The following is a 17964-nucleotide window of genomic DNA, read 5'->3' on the forward strand; positions in this document are numbered from 1 at the left end:
CCTAAAGCCGAATTTTCTGTTTTTGTCCAGAGTCAGACTTCAATAATAATTCATATTTAATCAGTGCAAATACATTTTTTTGCACAGAATAGATGCAATTCCCCAATGCATTCCTACTACCTGTCTTATGGATATGTAGGACTATATTTTTCAATGGTTTTAAAAGCAACAATTTTGACAAATTCTCCTACTTTTATTTAAGTTGTGTGCGCAGTTTATGCTGCAGTTGCTGCACTATTCTGCAAACGCTTATCGAAATAATAAATTGTCCAGATTATTTAACAGTATACACAGCATTGTACCTACTAAATTATACAGTTGCAGCTGTAAGCATCTTTACCAGCTACGTCAGTCTAGAATTGCAGTTTTTGGTAAAGCGGATCATTGGCACAAAGCCTACCCAACTGAAAGCAAGTACCGTAACAAAGTCATGGGCCACCTCATCCAAAAAAGGGTTAGATTTGGAAATTTTGAATACCACCACTAGCATTGCTACGAGCCCTCTTCTAGTTAGGAAAATTCTGCACTACCAAATTGGAAGCAATTGAAAAGCACTATGCAGTGATTTGACCATTTGTAAGGCAGCAGTTAGTAATGGCAGCCTGCAGCACCGGGGCCATTGGCACATAACTGACCAAAGGACAACATCTGCATAGAGTTGGTATGTTCTTTCATCTCTGCATGGGTTTCACCGGGTACAGTGGATTCCTCTCATACTCTCAAAACATAGAGATAGGTAATTGGCTTTATACAAAATTGGCCCTATAGAATAAATGTGTGTTTGATATAGGGAAATTAGATTGTGAGCCCCTTGGCGACAGCGATTGATGTGAGTGATAACATGTAGAGCACCATATAAAATGTTGGCGCTTTAGAAGCAACAGCAAATACATAAAGCAAACATACAATATTAGTTCCTTTATCCGCAATGACAAATCAAGGGGAAAGTTTAACATGTGTAAGCCTTTCTGCTGTGACATTCTTCAACTTTTTGCATAATAATATAAGCCTGTGTCTAGCCAGAAACACCTAACCCCACAAATCAGTTGTTCAATGGATAAAATAAAGAATAATACAGGAAATAAGATGGTGCCTGCTGCAAGGCAACATGAAGGCTCTAAAAGGGTCTACTACCATGAAAGTATGTCATACTGCTATGTATGAAACGAATAGTCCAGATTCTTGTTATGCCACCCAATGTGTACGCTCCCTTAACCTGATCCTACAATCCTGAGCCTTTACTGACCCCATAAGTAAGTTGCATCAGACGCAAGGTAATATATGTAAAAACCTTTCCATTGATTTCCTTGTACATCTGGGGAAAAGCAGTCAGGGAGAAATATTGTAAAGGAATTGGCTAGTTTAGATACATGAGAAAGTAATTAGCAAAATCCAGATGTATTTACAGCAACCACTAAATACACATCTAAGGGCTCATTCAGACTAACGTCCGCGTGCTGCGCATCAAGCGCAGCACACGGACCCATTGATTTCAATGGGGCCTTTCACACATGCAGGAGTTTTCACGCAGCGAGAGTCCGTTACGTGAAACTCACGGAATGTCCTATATTGGTGCGTTATCATGCACCTACGCGCCCATTAATGTCAATGAGTGCGTGAAAACCATGAACCGCACATGGATGCACATCCGTGTACGGTGCGTGATTTGCACATCAATTCAATTGAAAATAATAGTAAAAAAAAAAAAGATGTGGTTTGCGAGCGAGTGAAGAGTGAATAACGCATTCGCCTCGCAAAGCACAATGATGCATAATGGACCAGATTCACACGCGTTTTTCACGCACGTGAATCTGATACGCTCCTGTGAATGTAGCCTAACACTATCAGAGCAGTGATACCACAGGTAATACCGTGTACAACGAAATGCTGACGGTTTAAGAAAGAATTGTTGTGCAAAATACTGATATAAGTGGCAAAAAGAAAACAACAAACCCTTTAAAATCAAAACATTTGTTTTGTGGCTTCATGATCTAAATATTCGTGTGAAATCAGAAACGAAATAAAAAACGCAAACCAAAGAATAAAAAAAAAGGGTCATTCTAAAAGGTGAAATTTAGCTCTGGAAGAAGAGACATCATTTACACACGCTGTTTCTATATAAATGAATAATAAATCTACTAAAGAAAGAAGGGGGATATAAGCATCAGGGCCACATAATCCACAGTAATAAAACTTTTACTAACGTGTAAAGAAACTTAATAGGAGGAATGGAAAAGAAAGCCATGTGAAATTGGCAGACCTAGTCCCTGGTGGGTTAGAAAAAAAATATGGCACACGACCGTAAGGGATTTTGCTGTCCGCAAATACGGATCCGACGGCTACGGATACACATCCGTTGCTGTCCGCAATTGTGGAAGCGCCCATAGACTTCTAATGAGTCTATGCCGCAATTACGGACAGGAATAGGACATGTCTTATAATTTGCAGATCATTTCTACTGCACGGACACACATCCGTAAATATACGGAAAAATGTCCGTGGCCAATAGAAATGCATGAGTCCAAAGTTTTGTCATGTCAAATAGTTCAGAACATATAAGGGCTGAATAGAATGCGAGTAATAACATAAAAATAAACCCCACAAAAAATCATTACCTTGTTTGATCCTGCTGTAGAGTATTCGGGTCTGGTATAAAAAATCGTACTCTAAAGAAAAGACAACAAGGAAAACCTCCTGGAATAAAGATACAGAACAAGAAAATACATTCAGTAGTGTTAACCATACAGTGTAAACATGAATTAAACATAGATTCTAGATTTCTAGAATCAAGACAATGAAGAAATGATGCAAAACCAAAAAGCGATACCTAGGACTACTGTAAGGACTGGTCTGACTCACCCTTCAGTTGTTTCCGAATTGGTTTGTTGGGTTCTAACCATCTCTGGAAAATAAGGTCAAAAAATGGTGAGCGTATTAATAATATCGAAATAAAATGGTTTAAAAACACAAAAATGATGTCATTTTTCTGTCATTTTAATTTCTCTTTTTTTCTATCAGGCAAAGTGACATACAGTAGTTGACATGATTAGTTGAGCTTTTGTTTATAATATAAAATACAATTTTTATATATTATACTTTATTAAAAATATTATACTATAGTATATCTTATAATATATAGTGATCCATGAACAGCAGTATGTTGAGGGTTTCCAAATAGAATAACTTTAAGACTGGAAAAACACATTGGCCGAGATTACACCAGTCTTAAAGAGACTCTGTCACCACATTATAAGTGTCCTATCTCCTACATAAGGAGATCAGCGCTGTAATGTAGGTGACAGCAGTGCTTTTTATTTAGAAAAACTATCTGTTTTCACCACTTTATTAGCGATTTTAGATTTATGCTAATGAGTTGCTTAAAGCCCTGAAGTGTTTAGACAGTGAATAGACATTCCACGGGATGTCTATTCACAATCTATGCACTTCATTACTGTTTCTATGGTAGTTACAGCAGAGGAAGCGTAATCTCGTTGTAAACTATCATTTACCACGTAATCTCGCGAGATTACGCTTCCTCTGCTGTAACTACCACAGACAGAGTAACGAAGTGCAGAGATTGTGAATAGACATCCCGTGGAATGTCTATTCACTGTCTAAACACTTCAGTATTGTTAATGTGTTAGTATAAGACAGCACTTAGCGATCTAAAAGGATCCCTATGCGCTGTCTAAATGAATGGAGAGGAGTGCATGACGCTGATTGGTCAGCGTTATACACTCCTCTGTACAACGCCAACTTTGTCTAAAGTAAAAACACGCCCACTTGGGCATTAAGCAACTCATTAGCATAAATCTAAAATCGCTAATTAAGTGGTGAAAACAGATCGTTTTTTAAAAATAAAAAGCATTACTGTCACCTACATTACAGCGCTGATCCCCTTATGTAGGAGACAGGGCACTTATAATGTGGTGACAGAGCCTCTTTAATATACAGATCGCTGGAGTAAGATGTGTCTAATTTACTAAGAGGTACACACCTCCTAATGAAGGAAGGAGAAGTATAAGTTCTTCCTTTATATTTCCCATTTCCTTTGAATCCACTCATGGCTTTGGGTCAAAATCAAAAAACTGAAACAAAATCTGCAACGAAAACTCGATTTGTTTCAACCCTAAAATGCGGAGCTCTGCTTTTAATATAATTACGGTAAGTAACATGTCATCGCATCGGCGTGTAAAACAAGATCTGGCTGGGGATCTGAAGAATGGTGGCTTGGCATGTTTGTCAAATTCCTCGCTAGGCATGTTTGTTAAATCTCTTGCTTACATTTTATTATTGGTGTACTGTATATGTAAACCAATCAATTGCGTCCAAAAAATAGTCACGTTTAAAAAACATTTGGCACATTTTAGGACTTATCTTAACCCCTCCGTTCTCTAGCCATTGTTAAATTTGGTATAAAAAAAAGTGTCAGGAACACATAATAAATCAAAGCGCACCATGTATTCCAATTATTTCTCTGCAATTTGCTATTTAATTCTTGAGAATTTTGCTTCATTATGTTTCTTTTTTTTTTAAAAGGCCATGTCATAAATGAGTAATAACAAAAACGTCATTGCTTGGAATAAAAAAATTTAAGATAGAGCGCAAAATTTAAGCGTCTAAGAGCGCATTTTACTCCAGCTCCCTTCATATTAAGACTGGCGTATGAAATCATATATACCAACAATTTAGCAAAATTTGTAGTAATATAAATTAGAATTGCTTTGCTTCTAAAAAAAAAAAAAAAAGACAAATTATTAAATAAAGATATTAAAAGTTTAGCAAACATTTTTCAAGAAAATGTCCTGTTTGGAAAATTCACTCCTTAAGACATTCATCCAGGGGGGAGTGAGCTTCTTGAATCCACAGGTCGTTTTAAAAAAAAAATATATATATATATATATATATATATATATATGTTTAGCAGGTGGTGGAGATAAAAGATGTATGTTTTCTTTCACAGATTTATAAGTTTAGTACAAGTTGTTTGCAGTATGCGCCACTGTAGAAATGCGCCCATGTTGACTCTCTAGCTCTGCCTTGGATATACTCATAGGTTAATCTAGGCCTGGTTCTGCGGGACCCTTGTGTGACAGATTCTGAAAAGAGAGGCAGAGATTATCCTAAAGTGGTAAATTAGAAAAAAGGGGATGTGGGGGCCTGAAAAGAACCCTGATGTGGAGGGATGGACGGCACTCAGGGGAACTCCGCTGAACGATTAGGCTTCTACAGGTGCTGGTACCGTCAATGTTGTATTCTGTAACCACCCAGTCGGGGACTCCTGGTTTGATTCTAAGGAGGAGTTGTTGGGCACAGATATCAGCAATTAACCAATGACGTCTTGTGTACGGTGGTCAGTATACCAGATTGCAGATGGACTGAACATATGGAAATACAACTGCGTCTGTTAGGGCCTGTGCCAGATAAATGCCAGCTTCCCAGAACCAGGATCCTGCTGAACCCACACACATTTCCAAATTAGTGATTTTATAGCACATTTCCTTCTGGTATCATTTTCATGCACTATTTTGTATTTTTACCAGTGCGGTGGCATAATAATAATAATAAAAACTTCCATCCAGGAGTATGCTTTGAATTGTTTATTATCTCTAGGGTCTATACTGTATTTTTAGTTGATAATAGGTGGTTATGTTAGCTGTGAAGAATAAAAAAGGGATTTAAGTATTAAATAAAATAAATTTTCAAGAGATGTGTGATATATTCTAAAATAAGCAACCCTTCCCATGTACTTATTGTACATACTGACTTGGGGGTGTCTGTGCTGGTACCTCCTACTGGGATCGGGAGTGCAGCTGTTGCAGTGTATTGCTGTTAATGTAAGGACATCCCGATCCCGTATAATTGACACAAAATACATTGTCACTGCATAATGCCCTGCTCTCGCCCTTTATAAATTTCCCCCTCTAAGCAGCTACCTAAGGAGGCTTCCCTGATTTTTTTCTTACAGTGCCGCATGCTGTTGTGCTTCTGGAAGAGAGACACTAAAATAGTGGGATGCTGCTGTAAAAGAGATCTAGGTAGATGTGGTAAACCTGGTCCAGCAGTGGGTGCACCAAATCACACACACTATCTTCCTACTAACTCCCAGGAAGGGTGTAAGGGGGCATTCTGGGGGTTCAATTATTCTAGAGACCTTCCCTGTATAAATGTTGCGCCTGTGGATGTACCTTGATGTAGTCTTGCATAGCTTCTACATCTTCTCCGTACAGTGCATAGCGGCCGTGCTGTAGAACAGCAACTCTGCTTCTACTCACTTGAAAAGGAGCAGAGCTGCAGTACTGCAGCTTGGTCGCTATTCTGACCGGAGCCATCTGCTTCCGCCATGGACAACCGGTGCCCGGAGGCAGATGGAGCAGCTGATCAGTGCGGGGTCTGGGTGTCGTACACCCACCGATCATATACTGACGACCTATCCTGTGGATAGATCATCAGTTGTCCGTGCCCGGACAACCCCATTAATGGAAGCCTAGGTAAGGTAGGACAGAAACACCATACACACAGATAAGGTTCTGTAGGCATTTACCCTGTTCTCCATAGGAGGGGCTGTACTCCATCAGTTCCTGAAGACTGTAAAAATCTATGGGATTTTTTTGTCAATTGATTCCCATTAATTTCAGCTGCTCAAAAGCACACTCACCCTGCTGTACGGACCACGCAGGAATTAGAGAAAGGTAGTGAGTGTCTCCAATATCGCCACCCCCCAGAAAAGATCTTACAAATAAACCAAAAACAGATCGCTGTAACATTTTTAAATAGCCCGAACACATTATTTACTTATATCTAATTAATGAAACTAAAATTAACCCTTTGCCGATATATGACAAAGTTACGTCATAGCTGATAAGGTAAAGTATGGAGCGGACTCTCTCCATACTAAGCAGCCGACAATTCAAAGTAACAGACAGAATCAGAAATGATTCCAGTTCCGCTCGTTCAACCCCATAGACTTAATAGCGATTGTGGCATTTAACCCCTTAAGGACGCAGCCTAGTTTTGGCCTTAAGGCTCAGAGCCCATTTTTCAAATCTGACATATTTCACTTTATGTGGTAATAACGTCGGAATGCTTAAACCTATCCAAGCGATTCTGAGAATGTTTTCTCGTGACACATTGGGCTTCATGTTCGTGGTAAAATTTGGTCGACATATTCAGTGTTTATTGGTGATAAATTGCAAAATTTAGAGAAAATTTTGAAAAAATTGCATTTTTCAGAATTGAAATGCATCTGCTTGTAAAACAGACGGTTATACCACCCAAAATAATTACTAGTTCACATTTCCCATATGTCTACTTTAGATTGGCATCGTTTTTTTGAACATTATTTTATTTTTCTTGGACGTTACAAGGCTTAGAACATAAACAGCAATTTCTCATATTTTTAAGAAAATTTCAAAAGCCTTTTTTTTAAGGTACCTCTTGAGTTCTGAAGTGGCTTTGTGGGGCCTATGTATTAGAAACCCTGATAAAACACCCCATTTTAAAAACTAGACCCCTCAAAGTATTCAAAACAGCATTTAGAAAGTTTTTTAACCCTTCAGGCATTTCACAGGAATTAAAGCAAAGTGGAGGTGAAATTTGCAAATTTCATTTTTCTTGCTGAATTTCAATATTATTCATTTTTTTTTTCCGTAACACAGAAGGTTTTACCAGAGAAACACTGCTAAATATGTATTGTCCAGATTCTGCAGTTTTTAGAAATGTCCCACATGTGGCCCTACTGCGCTTGTGGACTAAAACACAAGCCCTAGAAGCAAAGAAGCACCTAGTGCATTTTGAGGCCTCTTTTTTATTAGAATATATTTTAGGCAGCATGCCAGGTTTGAAGAGGTGTTGAGGTGCGAAAACAGTAGGAATCCCCCAATAGTGACCCCATTTTGGAAACTACACCCCTCAAGGAATTCATTTATGGTTGTTGTTACCATTTTGACCGCACAGTTTTTTCACAGCACGTATTTGAATTGGGCTGTGAAATGGAAAAAATGTCATTTTTTCCAATAAAATGTCATTTGTGATCAAAATTTCTTATTTTCACAAGGAACAAAATACCCCATTTTGTTGCCCAATTTGTCCTTAGTGTGGCAATACCCCATTTGTGGTGATAAACTGCCGTTTGGGCCCATGGGGGGGCTCAGAAGGAAAGGAGCGCTATATGTTTGTTGGAGTCCAGATTTTGCTGGATTGGTTTTCGGGTGCCATGTCGCATTTGCAGAGCCTCAGAGGTATCAAAGCAATGGGAACCCCCCAAAAGTGACCCCAATTTGGAAACTAGACCCCTTGAGGAATGCATTGTAGTTTTCTTGGGGTGCATGCGGCTTTTTGATCAGTTTTTATTCTATTTTTAGGTGGCGTGGTGACTAAAAAACAGCAATTCTACTATTGTTTTTTTATTCTTTTTTTTTTTACTGCGTGCACCGTGCGCTATAAATGACATATTCACTTTATTCTGCGGGGCGAAACGATTACGCCGATACCAGATGTTTATAGTTTTTTTTAATGTCTTATGGCGTTTGCACAATAAAATACGTTTTGTAAACAATCATTTACTTTTTGTGTTGCCTTATTCTAAGAACCAGAACGTTTTTATTTTTCAATCAATAAAGGCGTGCGAGGACTTATTTTTTGCGTAACGAACTTTAGTTTCGATCAGTACCATTTTTCGGTACATGCGACTTTTTGATCTCTTTTTATTCCATTTTTTGGGAGGTGAAGTGACCAAACAATTGTGATTGTGGTTCGGTTTATTATTATTTTCCTTTACGGCATTCACCGTGCGGGATAAATAACTAAATAGTTTTGTAGTTCAGGCCATTACGGACGCGGCGATACCAATTATGTACATTTATTTGTTTGTTTATATATTTTTATTAATAATAAATGACTGATAAGGGAAAAAGGGGGATTTTTACTTTTAACCCCTTCAGGACTGAGCCTGTTTTGGCCTTCAGGACGAAGCCGATTTTTCAAATCTGACATGTGTCACTTTATGTGGTAATAACTCCGGAATGCTTTTACCTATCCAAGCGATTCTGAGATTGTTTTCTCGTGACATATTGTACTTTATGTTAGTGAAAAAATTTGGTTGATAAATTCAATATTTATTTGTAAAAAACACCAAGATTTGGAGAAAATTTGCAAAAATTAGCATTTTTCTCAATTTAAATGTATCTGCTTGTGAAACAGATAGTAATACCACACAAAATAGTTACTAGTTAACATCACCCATATGTCTACTTTATGTTTGCATCGTTTTTTGAACATTCTTTTATTTTTCTAGGACGTTACAAGACTTAGAACTTTAGCAGCGATTTCTCATATTTTCAAGACAATTTCAAAAGGTGATTTTTACAAGGACCAGTTCAGTTCTGAAGTGGCTTTGAGGACCTTATATATTAGAAAGTCCCCATAAATCACCCCATTTTGAAAACTGGACCCCTCAAAGTATTCAAAACAGCATTCAGAAAGTGTATTAACCCTTTAGGCGTTTCACAGGAATTAAAGCAAAGTAGAGGTGAAAGTTACAAATTTCATCTTTTTTTTACAAAATTCATTTGTAATACATTTTTTTCTATACCACAGGAGGTTTTACCCGAGAAATTTAACTTATTATTTATTGCCCAGATTCTGCAGTTTTTAGAAATACCCCACATGTGGCCCTAGTGCGGTCATGGACTGAAACACCGGCCTCAGAAGCAAAGGAGCACCTAGTGGATTTTGGGGCCTCCTTTTTTTTAGCATATATTTTAGGTACCATGTCAGGTTTGAAGAGGTCTTGTGGGGCCAAAACAATAAAGACCCCCAAAAGTGACCTCATTTTGGAAACTACACCCCTCAGGGAATTTATCTAGGGGTATAATTAGCATTTTGAACCCACAGTTTTTTTTGCTAAATTTATTTGAATTAGTTTGTGAAGGTGAAAATCTACTTTTTTTCTGAAAAAACGTAGAAATTTGTAATTTTTTCAAGGAATAAAAGAGAAAAAACACCCCAACATATGTAAAGCAATTTCTCCTGATTATAGCAATACCCCATATGTGGTAATAAACTGCTGTTTGGACCCACAGCAGGACTCAGAAGGGAAGGAGCACCATTTGGATTTTGAAATTCTGATTTTGCTGGTATAGTTTTCAGTGCCATGTCGCGTTTGAATTGCACTGGAGGGAACAAAATAGTGGAATCCCCCGGAAAGTGACCCCATTTTGGAAACTACACTCATCAAGGAATTTTTCTAGGGGTAAAGTTAGCATTTTGACCACACGGTTGTTTTGCTGAATTCATTGGAATTATTCTGTAAAGGTAAAAATCGACTTTTTTTCTGAAAAAAGGTAGCCATTTTTAATTTTTACAAGGAATAAAGGCGAAAAAGCACCCAAACATTTGTAAAACCATTTCTCCCGATTACGTAAATACGCCATATGTGGTAATAAAGTGCTGTTTGGACCCACAGCGGGGCTTAGAAGGCAAGGAGCGCTATTTGGCTTTGGGAGCTCAAATTTAGCTGAAATGGTTTTTGGGTGCCATGTCTCATTTGCAAAGCCCCCGAGGGACCAAAACAGTGGAAGCCCCCCAAAAGTGGAAATTACACCACTTAAAGAATCTATCTAGGGGTATAGTGGGCATTTAGACCCCACAAGTCTTTTGCAGGATTTATTAGAATTGGGCCATGAAAATGAATCAACATTTCTTCCACTAAAATGTTGCATTTTTTTCAATTTTACAAAGGATAAAGGGGGTAAAAGCTGCCCAACATTTGTAAAGCAATGTCTCCCGAGTACGGCAATACCCCACGTGTGGTCATAAATGGTTTTTCATTAGAAAGTAATTAACCCTTTCTGGACTGATCCATTTTTTTCTTTTCCTTTTTAGTTTTTTCCTCCCCGCGTTCCAAGAGCCACAACTTTTTTATTTTTCAGTCAATAGAGCGGTATGAGGGCTTATTTATTGAGGGACGAGCGGTCGTTTTTATTGGTACCATTTTTTGGTAAATACAACTGTTTGAGCACTTTTTATTACATTTTTAGCTAGAGCGAAGGTGACCAAAAAAACAGCGATTTTGCCGTTTTAAATTCTTTATTTTTCACGTGAGACGCTCGATACATCACCCCCCACACTAAGACATGCTATGTTGTGGTGCGCGAAGGGGTTAATGCGCAGCGCATGGTGCGGAGTGAAAATTACAATTTTCCACTCATATGCCACTTTAGTGCACTATATGTTATGCCCAGTTTGTGCCACTGAAGACAAATACCTCATAAAATATTAACCGGGTTCTCCCGGGTATGGCGATGCCATATCTGTGGACGTAAACTGGTGTTTGGGCACGCTGCAGGGCTCAGAAGGGAGGGAGCGTCATTTGGCTTTTGGGACGCAGATGTAGCTTGGTAGTTGTTCTGTTTGGGGTTTTACTGGTGTTTCAGTTTGTAATGTGGGGGCATATGTAATCTGTGCGGGGTACATCAGGGTACATGTTATCTGTGCGGGGTACATCAGGGTACATGTTATCTGTGCGGAGTACATCAGGGTATATGTTATCTGTGCGGGGTACATCAGGGTATAATAAGAGGGTATAATAATGCAGTAAATAAATAATAATCCGCAGATATGTGACCGGTGTCGCACTGGTAAATGGCGCCCAATCTTATCTGCTTTTGGAACACTCCGCACATTTTGCATCGCCATATTCTGAGAGCCAGAACGGTTTTATTTTTTCTCCACCGGAGCCGTGTGAGGGTTTATTCTTTGCGGGACAATCTGTAGTTTTCATTGGTACCATTTTGGGGTACCAGAAATTTTTTTGATCACGTTTTATTCCATTTTTTGGCAAGCAAGGTGACCAAAAACCATCAATTCTGACAATGTTTTTTATTCGTTTTTTTATGGCCTTCACCCTGGGCTATAAATGACCATTATACTTTATTCTGCGGGTCGATACGATTACGGCGATACCAGATGTATATAATTTTGTTATGTTTTGCAGCGTTTGTGCAATAAAATCACTTATTTATAAAATAAATACATTTTTGTGTCACCCTATTCTGAGAGCCATAACGTTTTTATTTTTCAGTCAAAAAAGCGATGTAAGGGCTTGTTTTTTGCGGGACGGGATGTAGTTTGTATTGGTACCATTTTGGCGTACGTGCGACTTTTTGATCACTTTTTATTGTATATTTTGGGAGGGTTGGTAACCAAAAAATTGTGATTCGGGCACAGTTTTTTGTTTATTTTTTTTGCGGTGTTCACCGTGCGGGAAAAATAATATTACAGTTTTATAGTTGGGGTCGTTACGAACGCGGCGATACCAAATATGTGTACTTTTTTTAACGTGTTAATTTTTTTCCTATAATAAAAGACTTATTATAGGAAAAAAAGCATTCTTTGTTTGTGTCACTTATAACTTTTATTTTTACACTTTTTAAAAACATTTTTATTATCTTTTTTTTACTTTTTTTACTTGTCCCACTAGGGGACACTAAGACTTGCAGCTCTGATCGCTGCTAGAACACATTACACTACACACGTAGTGTAAGGTGTTCTAACTGTCATTGTGACGTGACAGTCACACTGACAGGAAGCATCGGAGGACCGGCCGGGCGCTGATCCTCCGAGGCTTCCGTACATGGCAACCCGGAGGTCATTGTCTGGCCTCTGGTTGCCATGATAAGGATCGCCAGCCCCCGCAAATACATGTGGGGGGCTGCCGATCCGCTGTAAACCTCTTCGATGTGGTGATCGCAATCGACCACCGCATCGAAGGGGTTAATTGCCGATTTCAGCGGCGACAGGCCGCTGATCGGCAACGGGGAGAGCAGGGCTGACACCCTGCACAGTTAACCGCCGCTGCGGTGTAGCGCCGCGCGGCGGTTAACTGTTAAAGCGCGGACGTAACTGTACGCCAAGGTGCGCAAAGTTACTGCTCACCTGGACGTACAGTTACGTCCAGGTGCGGGAAGGGGTTAATACTTTTAAAACTTTTATTTTCTTATTTTTACACAACTTCTTTTAACTTTTTTTTTACTGTATTACTTTGTCCCACTAGGGGACTTGAGGGCAGGAGGCCCTGATCGCAATTCTAATACACTGCACTACATGCGTAGTGCAGTGTATTAGAACTGTCAGCTACTCACTGACAGCAAGCATAGTGGGTCCTGACGTTGTCAGGACCCACTAGGCTTCAGTCTATGGCATAGCCGGACGCCATTGTTTGGTGTCCGGTTGCCATAGTCACCATCGTCGGCCGCTATCGCGTAGCAGGCCGGCGATGGCAGCTTAACCCCTAAAAAGCCGCGATCTCTATAGAACGCGGCTTTTAAGGGGTTAATCAGCGGGGACACAGCGATCGGTCCCCGCTGTAGGAGCTGTGACAGCTGCTGAACAAGACAGCAGCTGTCACAGCTCCTGTATGTGTCGGGAGGACGGCCGAAACGGCCGTTACTCCCGAGACGTACTATTCCGTCATGGAGCGCGAACGATACAGCTGCCATGACGTAATAGTACGTCCAGGAGCGGGAAGGGGTTAAACAATTGGAAAGAGGGTTCCCCCTCCGATAACCCCCCTGCGACATGATCGTGGGGTGCGGATTGTCATGGCAGCCTAATGAAGGACCCCAGGTCTGCTATCTTTCTGCTCCTATTAAGCCCTGTCAAAGGCAAGGCTTAATAGTAGCCTATAAATCATGATACACTGCAATACATTAGTATTGCAGTATATTGTGCAAGCGATCCAACAATCTCTGATTCAAGTCCCCTGGGGGAGACTAATAAAAAAAAGGTGAAAACAGTTGAATAAAGTTAAAAAAAAAAACCTTTTCCCATTTTCACCCTAAAACAATGCAAAAAATTACAAAGAACACAACTGGTATCACCGCATTTGTAAAAGTCCCAACTATTACAATATAACATAATTTAACCTGCACGGTAAACGCCGTAAAAGAAAAAAAAAAGGCCACCTCGTCTCCCACAAAAATATGGAATAAAAAAAGTGATCAAAAAAAGTTATGTACCCCATGGTATCAATAAAAATTAGAGCTGAGTTAACCCCGCAAAGAAAAAACCCTCATACAGCTCAATTACCGAAAAAATAAAAACTTTATGGTTCTCAAAATATGGCGACACAAAACTATTCTTTTTATTTTTTTGACAATTTGCTTTTTCTTTGTAAAAGTAATAAAACATAAAAAAAACAATATCAATTTGTTAGGCTGGGTTAACACAGAGGTTTTTGCAGGCGGAAAATTTGCCTCAAATTTCCGTTTGGAAATTTGAGGCAGATTTTGCTCTGCCTGCACAGCAATTTTTGCTGCGCTTTTCGCCCGCGGCCATTGAGCACCGCGGGCAAAAAACGCAGCGAAATAAGTTTTCTCTACCTCCCATTGATGTCAATGGCAGGTCAGAGACGTAAACATAAATAGTGATGTACGATGCTAGGAGTCCCTGCCTCGCTGCAGGACAACTGTCCCGTACTGTAATCATGATTACAGTAAGGGACAGTAGTTCCACGCAGAGGCAGGGACTCCTAGCATCGTACATCACTATGATGCTAGGAGCCCGGCTCCCTGCACTGTGTTCGGTCCGGGTCTTCCGGCCGAAATACGTTCCGTACATTACGGATGTAACATGGTCGTGTGAACCCAGCCTCAGCTTCAAAAACGCCTGAAAATCAGAGGCTGTTTTCTCTGAAATCAGCTCCGTATTTTTCACACGTTTTTTTGTTAAGCGTGTGAACATACCCAAAGAGTTTGTTCACACGGTTTATTTTCAGGCGTATCAGTTTCCCATTGATTTTAATGGGCAATACACTGTGCTGTTCATACGAGGCATATTGTTACGTTGCTGAATTAGAAAAATGCGACGTAAAAATACGCCTCATAAAAAGAAGTAGCATGTCACTTCATGAAGAGTTTTTGGAGCAGATTTTCCATTGACACCACAAAGAAATGCCTCAAAATACACCTTAAAAATACGATTGGAAACATCAAAATCAGCTACAAAATCAGCTACAAATATGCCTGGATTCAGAGTCCGTTCCCCCTTGAAATCAGCCTCATATTTTTCTGCCTCAAACATATGCCGTGTGAACATAGCCTTAGGAAAACGTCCAGCTGTGTATTACAGCATAACGTTTCACAACCTGAAAGGGATAATGGCCTAGAGGGATTTACAGTGTAAACATTTTTGTGCCCCATTTGCTAAAATACAAATAGTTATAAAATGAATTCAAAATGATAAGGGAAAAAAAAACAAAAAACACTCATGGAAATGTTTTTTTCATTCACATTTTGCAAATTATAAAATTAAAGAAAAGGTAATAATGCTCACTTACATGTGAATCTAGTGAATCTTCATTAAGCTGTAGGCCAAAATATTCTCTCTCTTTTAAACTCAAGTGATTGAAGATCATGTCCAGCAGGGTCTGTCCTGTGTCTTGTTTCTAGAAATAAAACAACCTCTGTTATTTTCAGAAAAAAAACGTTCTTTTCTCGTACTATTATCAAACCGCGGAAGCCCTTGTGTGCGACATTTCCACTTTATTTGTAATTTCTACTTTATTATTACTGCTTACAGTACATTAACATTTCTTACATTGCTCAGTGTTTTTAGTGAACAGTAGGACTTTTTGTTAGGCACCTTAAGAAAAACGAGGCAGTTTTGGTAAGGTGGTTTTCTTGGTTACCATATATTAAAGATGAAAGTACTTTAATATCTTGAAAGGTTACGGGTTTAGGGCCCTAGTCATATTAGACAAAGGTCAAGCTGTAGTAAGAGTGGCGTCTTAGGGTTTGTCCACACGTAGCAGAATTGCTGGGTATTTTCCGGCAGGAATTGAGGACGGAAAATACGCAGCAGAATGCAGTAGCTGCAAAGTGGGTGAGATTTAACAAATCTCATACGTACGCTGCGTAAAATTTCCGTCCAGAAAATGAACTGCGGTGCGTATTTTTCATATCGCAGCTTGTCAATTCCTGCTGCAGAAAGTGGACTGAATTCCGGTGTTTTTTAGAGGCGATGTCACCATCCCCCAACATTGAGAAAAACGCAGCAAAATCTGCACAATTTTCTGCATTAAAAAATGCAAGAAATGGTGCGGTTTTTCCACAGCGGAATTTCTGCTACTTTCTCCAGAATTGCTGCAGCAATTCCATTACGTGTGGACAAGTCCTTAGTCAGAAGCCTAAAGGAAGATGCTTGTAACTTATTAGGAGGCACATGCCTCTTAATAAATTAGTTGCATCGTCGGCTGTGCACTTGAAAGTGAAATCTATGGCAGTTCCATGCTGCCGTAAGATTTACTCTATAATTTACGCTAGTTTCTAGTGTACGTAAGGTATAGTAAATCTGTCGGGTCACAAATTATTGCACAAAAGAGCCATGCATCTAAATGTTCAAAATAATTTATGCTACTATAGTGGCACAAATTGTATAGTAAAAGAGAGAGAAAGTACCCAGACATCTAAAAGAGATCAGGAGAGGATATTGCCTTATTACAAAAGCGATACCTACTAGACAAATACAATTAAAAATATATAAAGAAATTGATTGGGTAAATCAATAGGGGCATCATTGGGCATTTAAAAAGCTGGTGTGGTGACTCTAATCAGTAAAAACGTAAGTTATTAGATCATTTCTATTGATAGCAACCGAACAGGTAGAAGAGAACATGTCACTATTAAAGAGGATCTGTCAGATCTCCTGACATGTCTGTTTTAGTTAATAATTGTACTTCCCATGAAATAACAATTCTGGAGCCTCTTATCTTAGAACTCTTAGGCTCTGTTCACATCTGCGTTGGGGTCCCGTTCTGGCGTTCCGTCTGAGGTTTCCGTCAGAACGGGACCCTGATCAGACACAAACTGACACGTTTCCATCACCATTGATTTCAATGGTGACGGAGCTGGTGTCCGTGGTTTCCGTTTGTCTCTTTTGTGCATCGGATCCGTAGTTTTGCCGGAAGCAATAGCGTACTCGACTATGCTATTGCTTTCCTGCAAAACGACGGATCTGGTGCACAAAAGAGACAAACGGAAACCACGGACACCGGCTCCGTCACCATTGAAATCAATGATGATGATAACGGAAACCTCTGGTTTCCGTCGGTGTCAGTTTGTGTCTGCTCAGGGTCCCGTTCTGATGGAAACCTTTGACGGAACGTCAGAACGGGACCCCAACGCAGATGTGAACAGAGCCTTAGGCTATATTGACACGAAAGTAAAAAAGAAATGACCATTAAAAACTGATCAACTGTCAGTTTTTCATGGCCGTTTTGCATCAGTGTGTCTCCAAATTTTCATCCATTTCCAGCCCGTCTGTCCGTTTTTAATGGCCGTTTGACATCCATTTTGCATCCGTTTTTCAAGGCCGTTAAAAAAAATTATGAATTAAAATTTTCAGGCTTTTTTTGTCCCAACCCCCTGAAAACACACAAGGGAAGGTCATTGTCATGATTGTTTCACAGCCCCCCTGTATATGATGGCACACAGACACCCTGTAGATGATACCACACAGACCCCCTGTATATGATGCCACACAGACCCCTAGATGATGGCACACAGCCCCCCTGTAGATGATGGCACACAACCCCCTGTAGATTATGGCACACAGACCCCCTAGATGATGGCACACAGCCCCCCTGTAGATGATGGCACACAACCCCCCCGTAGATAATGGCACACAACCCCCCTGTAGATTATAGCACAGACCCCTGTAGATGATGGCACACAGACCCCCTGTAGATGAAGCCACACACACCTCTCCGGAGAAAACACCCGCCCCCTCCTTGCAGTAATCTTTTGGGACGGTCTCTGTAAATTAAGGACAGTTCCAAAAAAATTTACTACGTTTGACAACAATAACCCCTGTACTAGCGCAACACTACCCTTGCAGTGAGCGCAACAATACCCGACATTTAATTCTGCCTGTATGCCTAACATCCTCACCGATGAAGCCGTCTAC

At 39.8% G+C, this 17964-nt stretch overlaps 1 protein-coding gene across 1 annotated transcript in view; it reads right to left on the minus strand.

Moving 5' to 3' along the window:
* PTPN3 (protein tyrosine phosphatase non-receptor type 3) overlaps positions 1–17964 on the minus strand; it is a 282946-nt gene that overhangs the window by 127666 nt on the left and 137316 nt on the right. The window contains exons 3-5 of the mRNA XM_075826850.1: positions 15338–15445; positions 2860–2902; positions 2616–2694 (exon numbers count right to left, since the gene is read on the minus strand). Of these exons, the coding sequence (XP_075682965.1) occupies positions 2616–2694; positions 2860–2902; positions 15338–15445 (230 nt within the window). The remainder of the gene's footprint in view (positions 1–2615; positions 2695–2859; positions 2903–15337; positions 15446–17964) is intronic.

The sequence above is a fragment of the Rhinoderma darwinii genome, chromosome 5 (genome assembly GCF_050947455.1).
Source record: "Rhinoderma darwinii isolate aRhiDar2 chromosome 5, aRhiDar2.hap1, whole genome shotgun sequence".
Taxonomy (NCBI): Eukaryota; Metazoa; Chordata; class Amphibia; order Anura; family Rhinodermatidae; genus Rhinoderma; species Rhinoderma darwinii.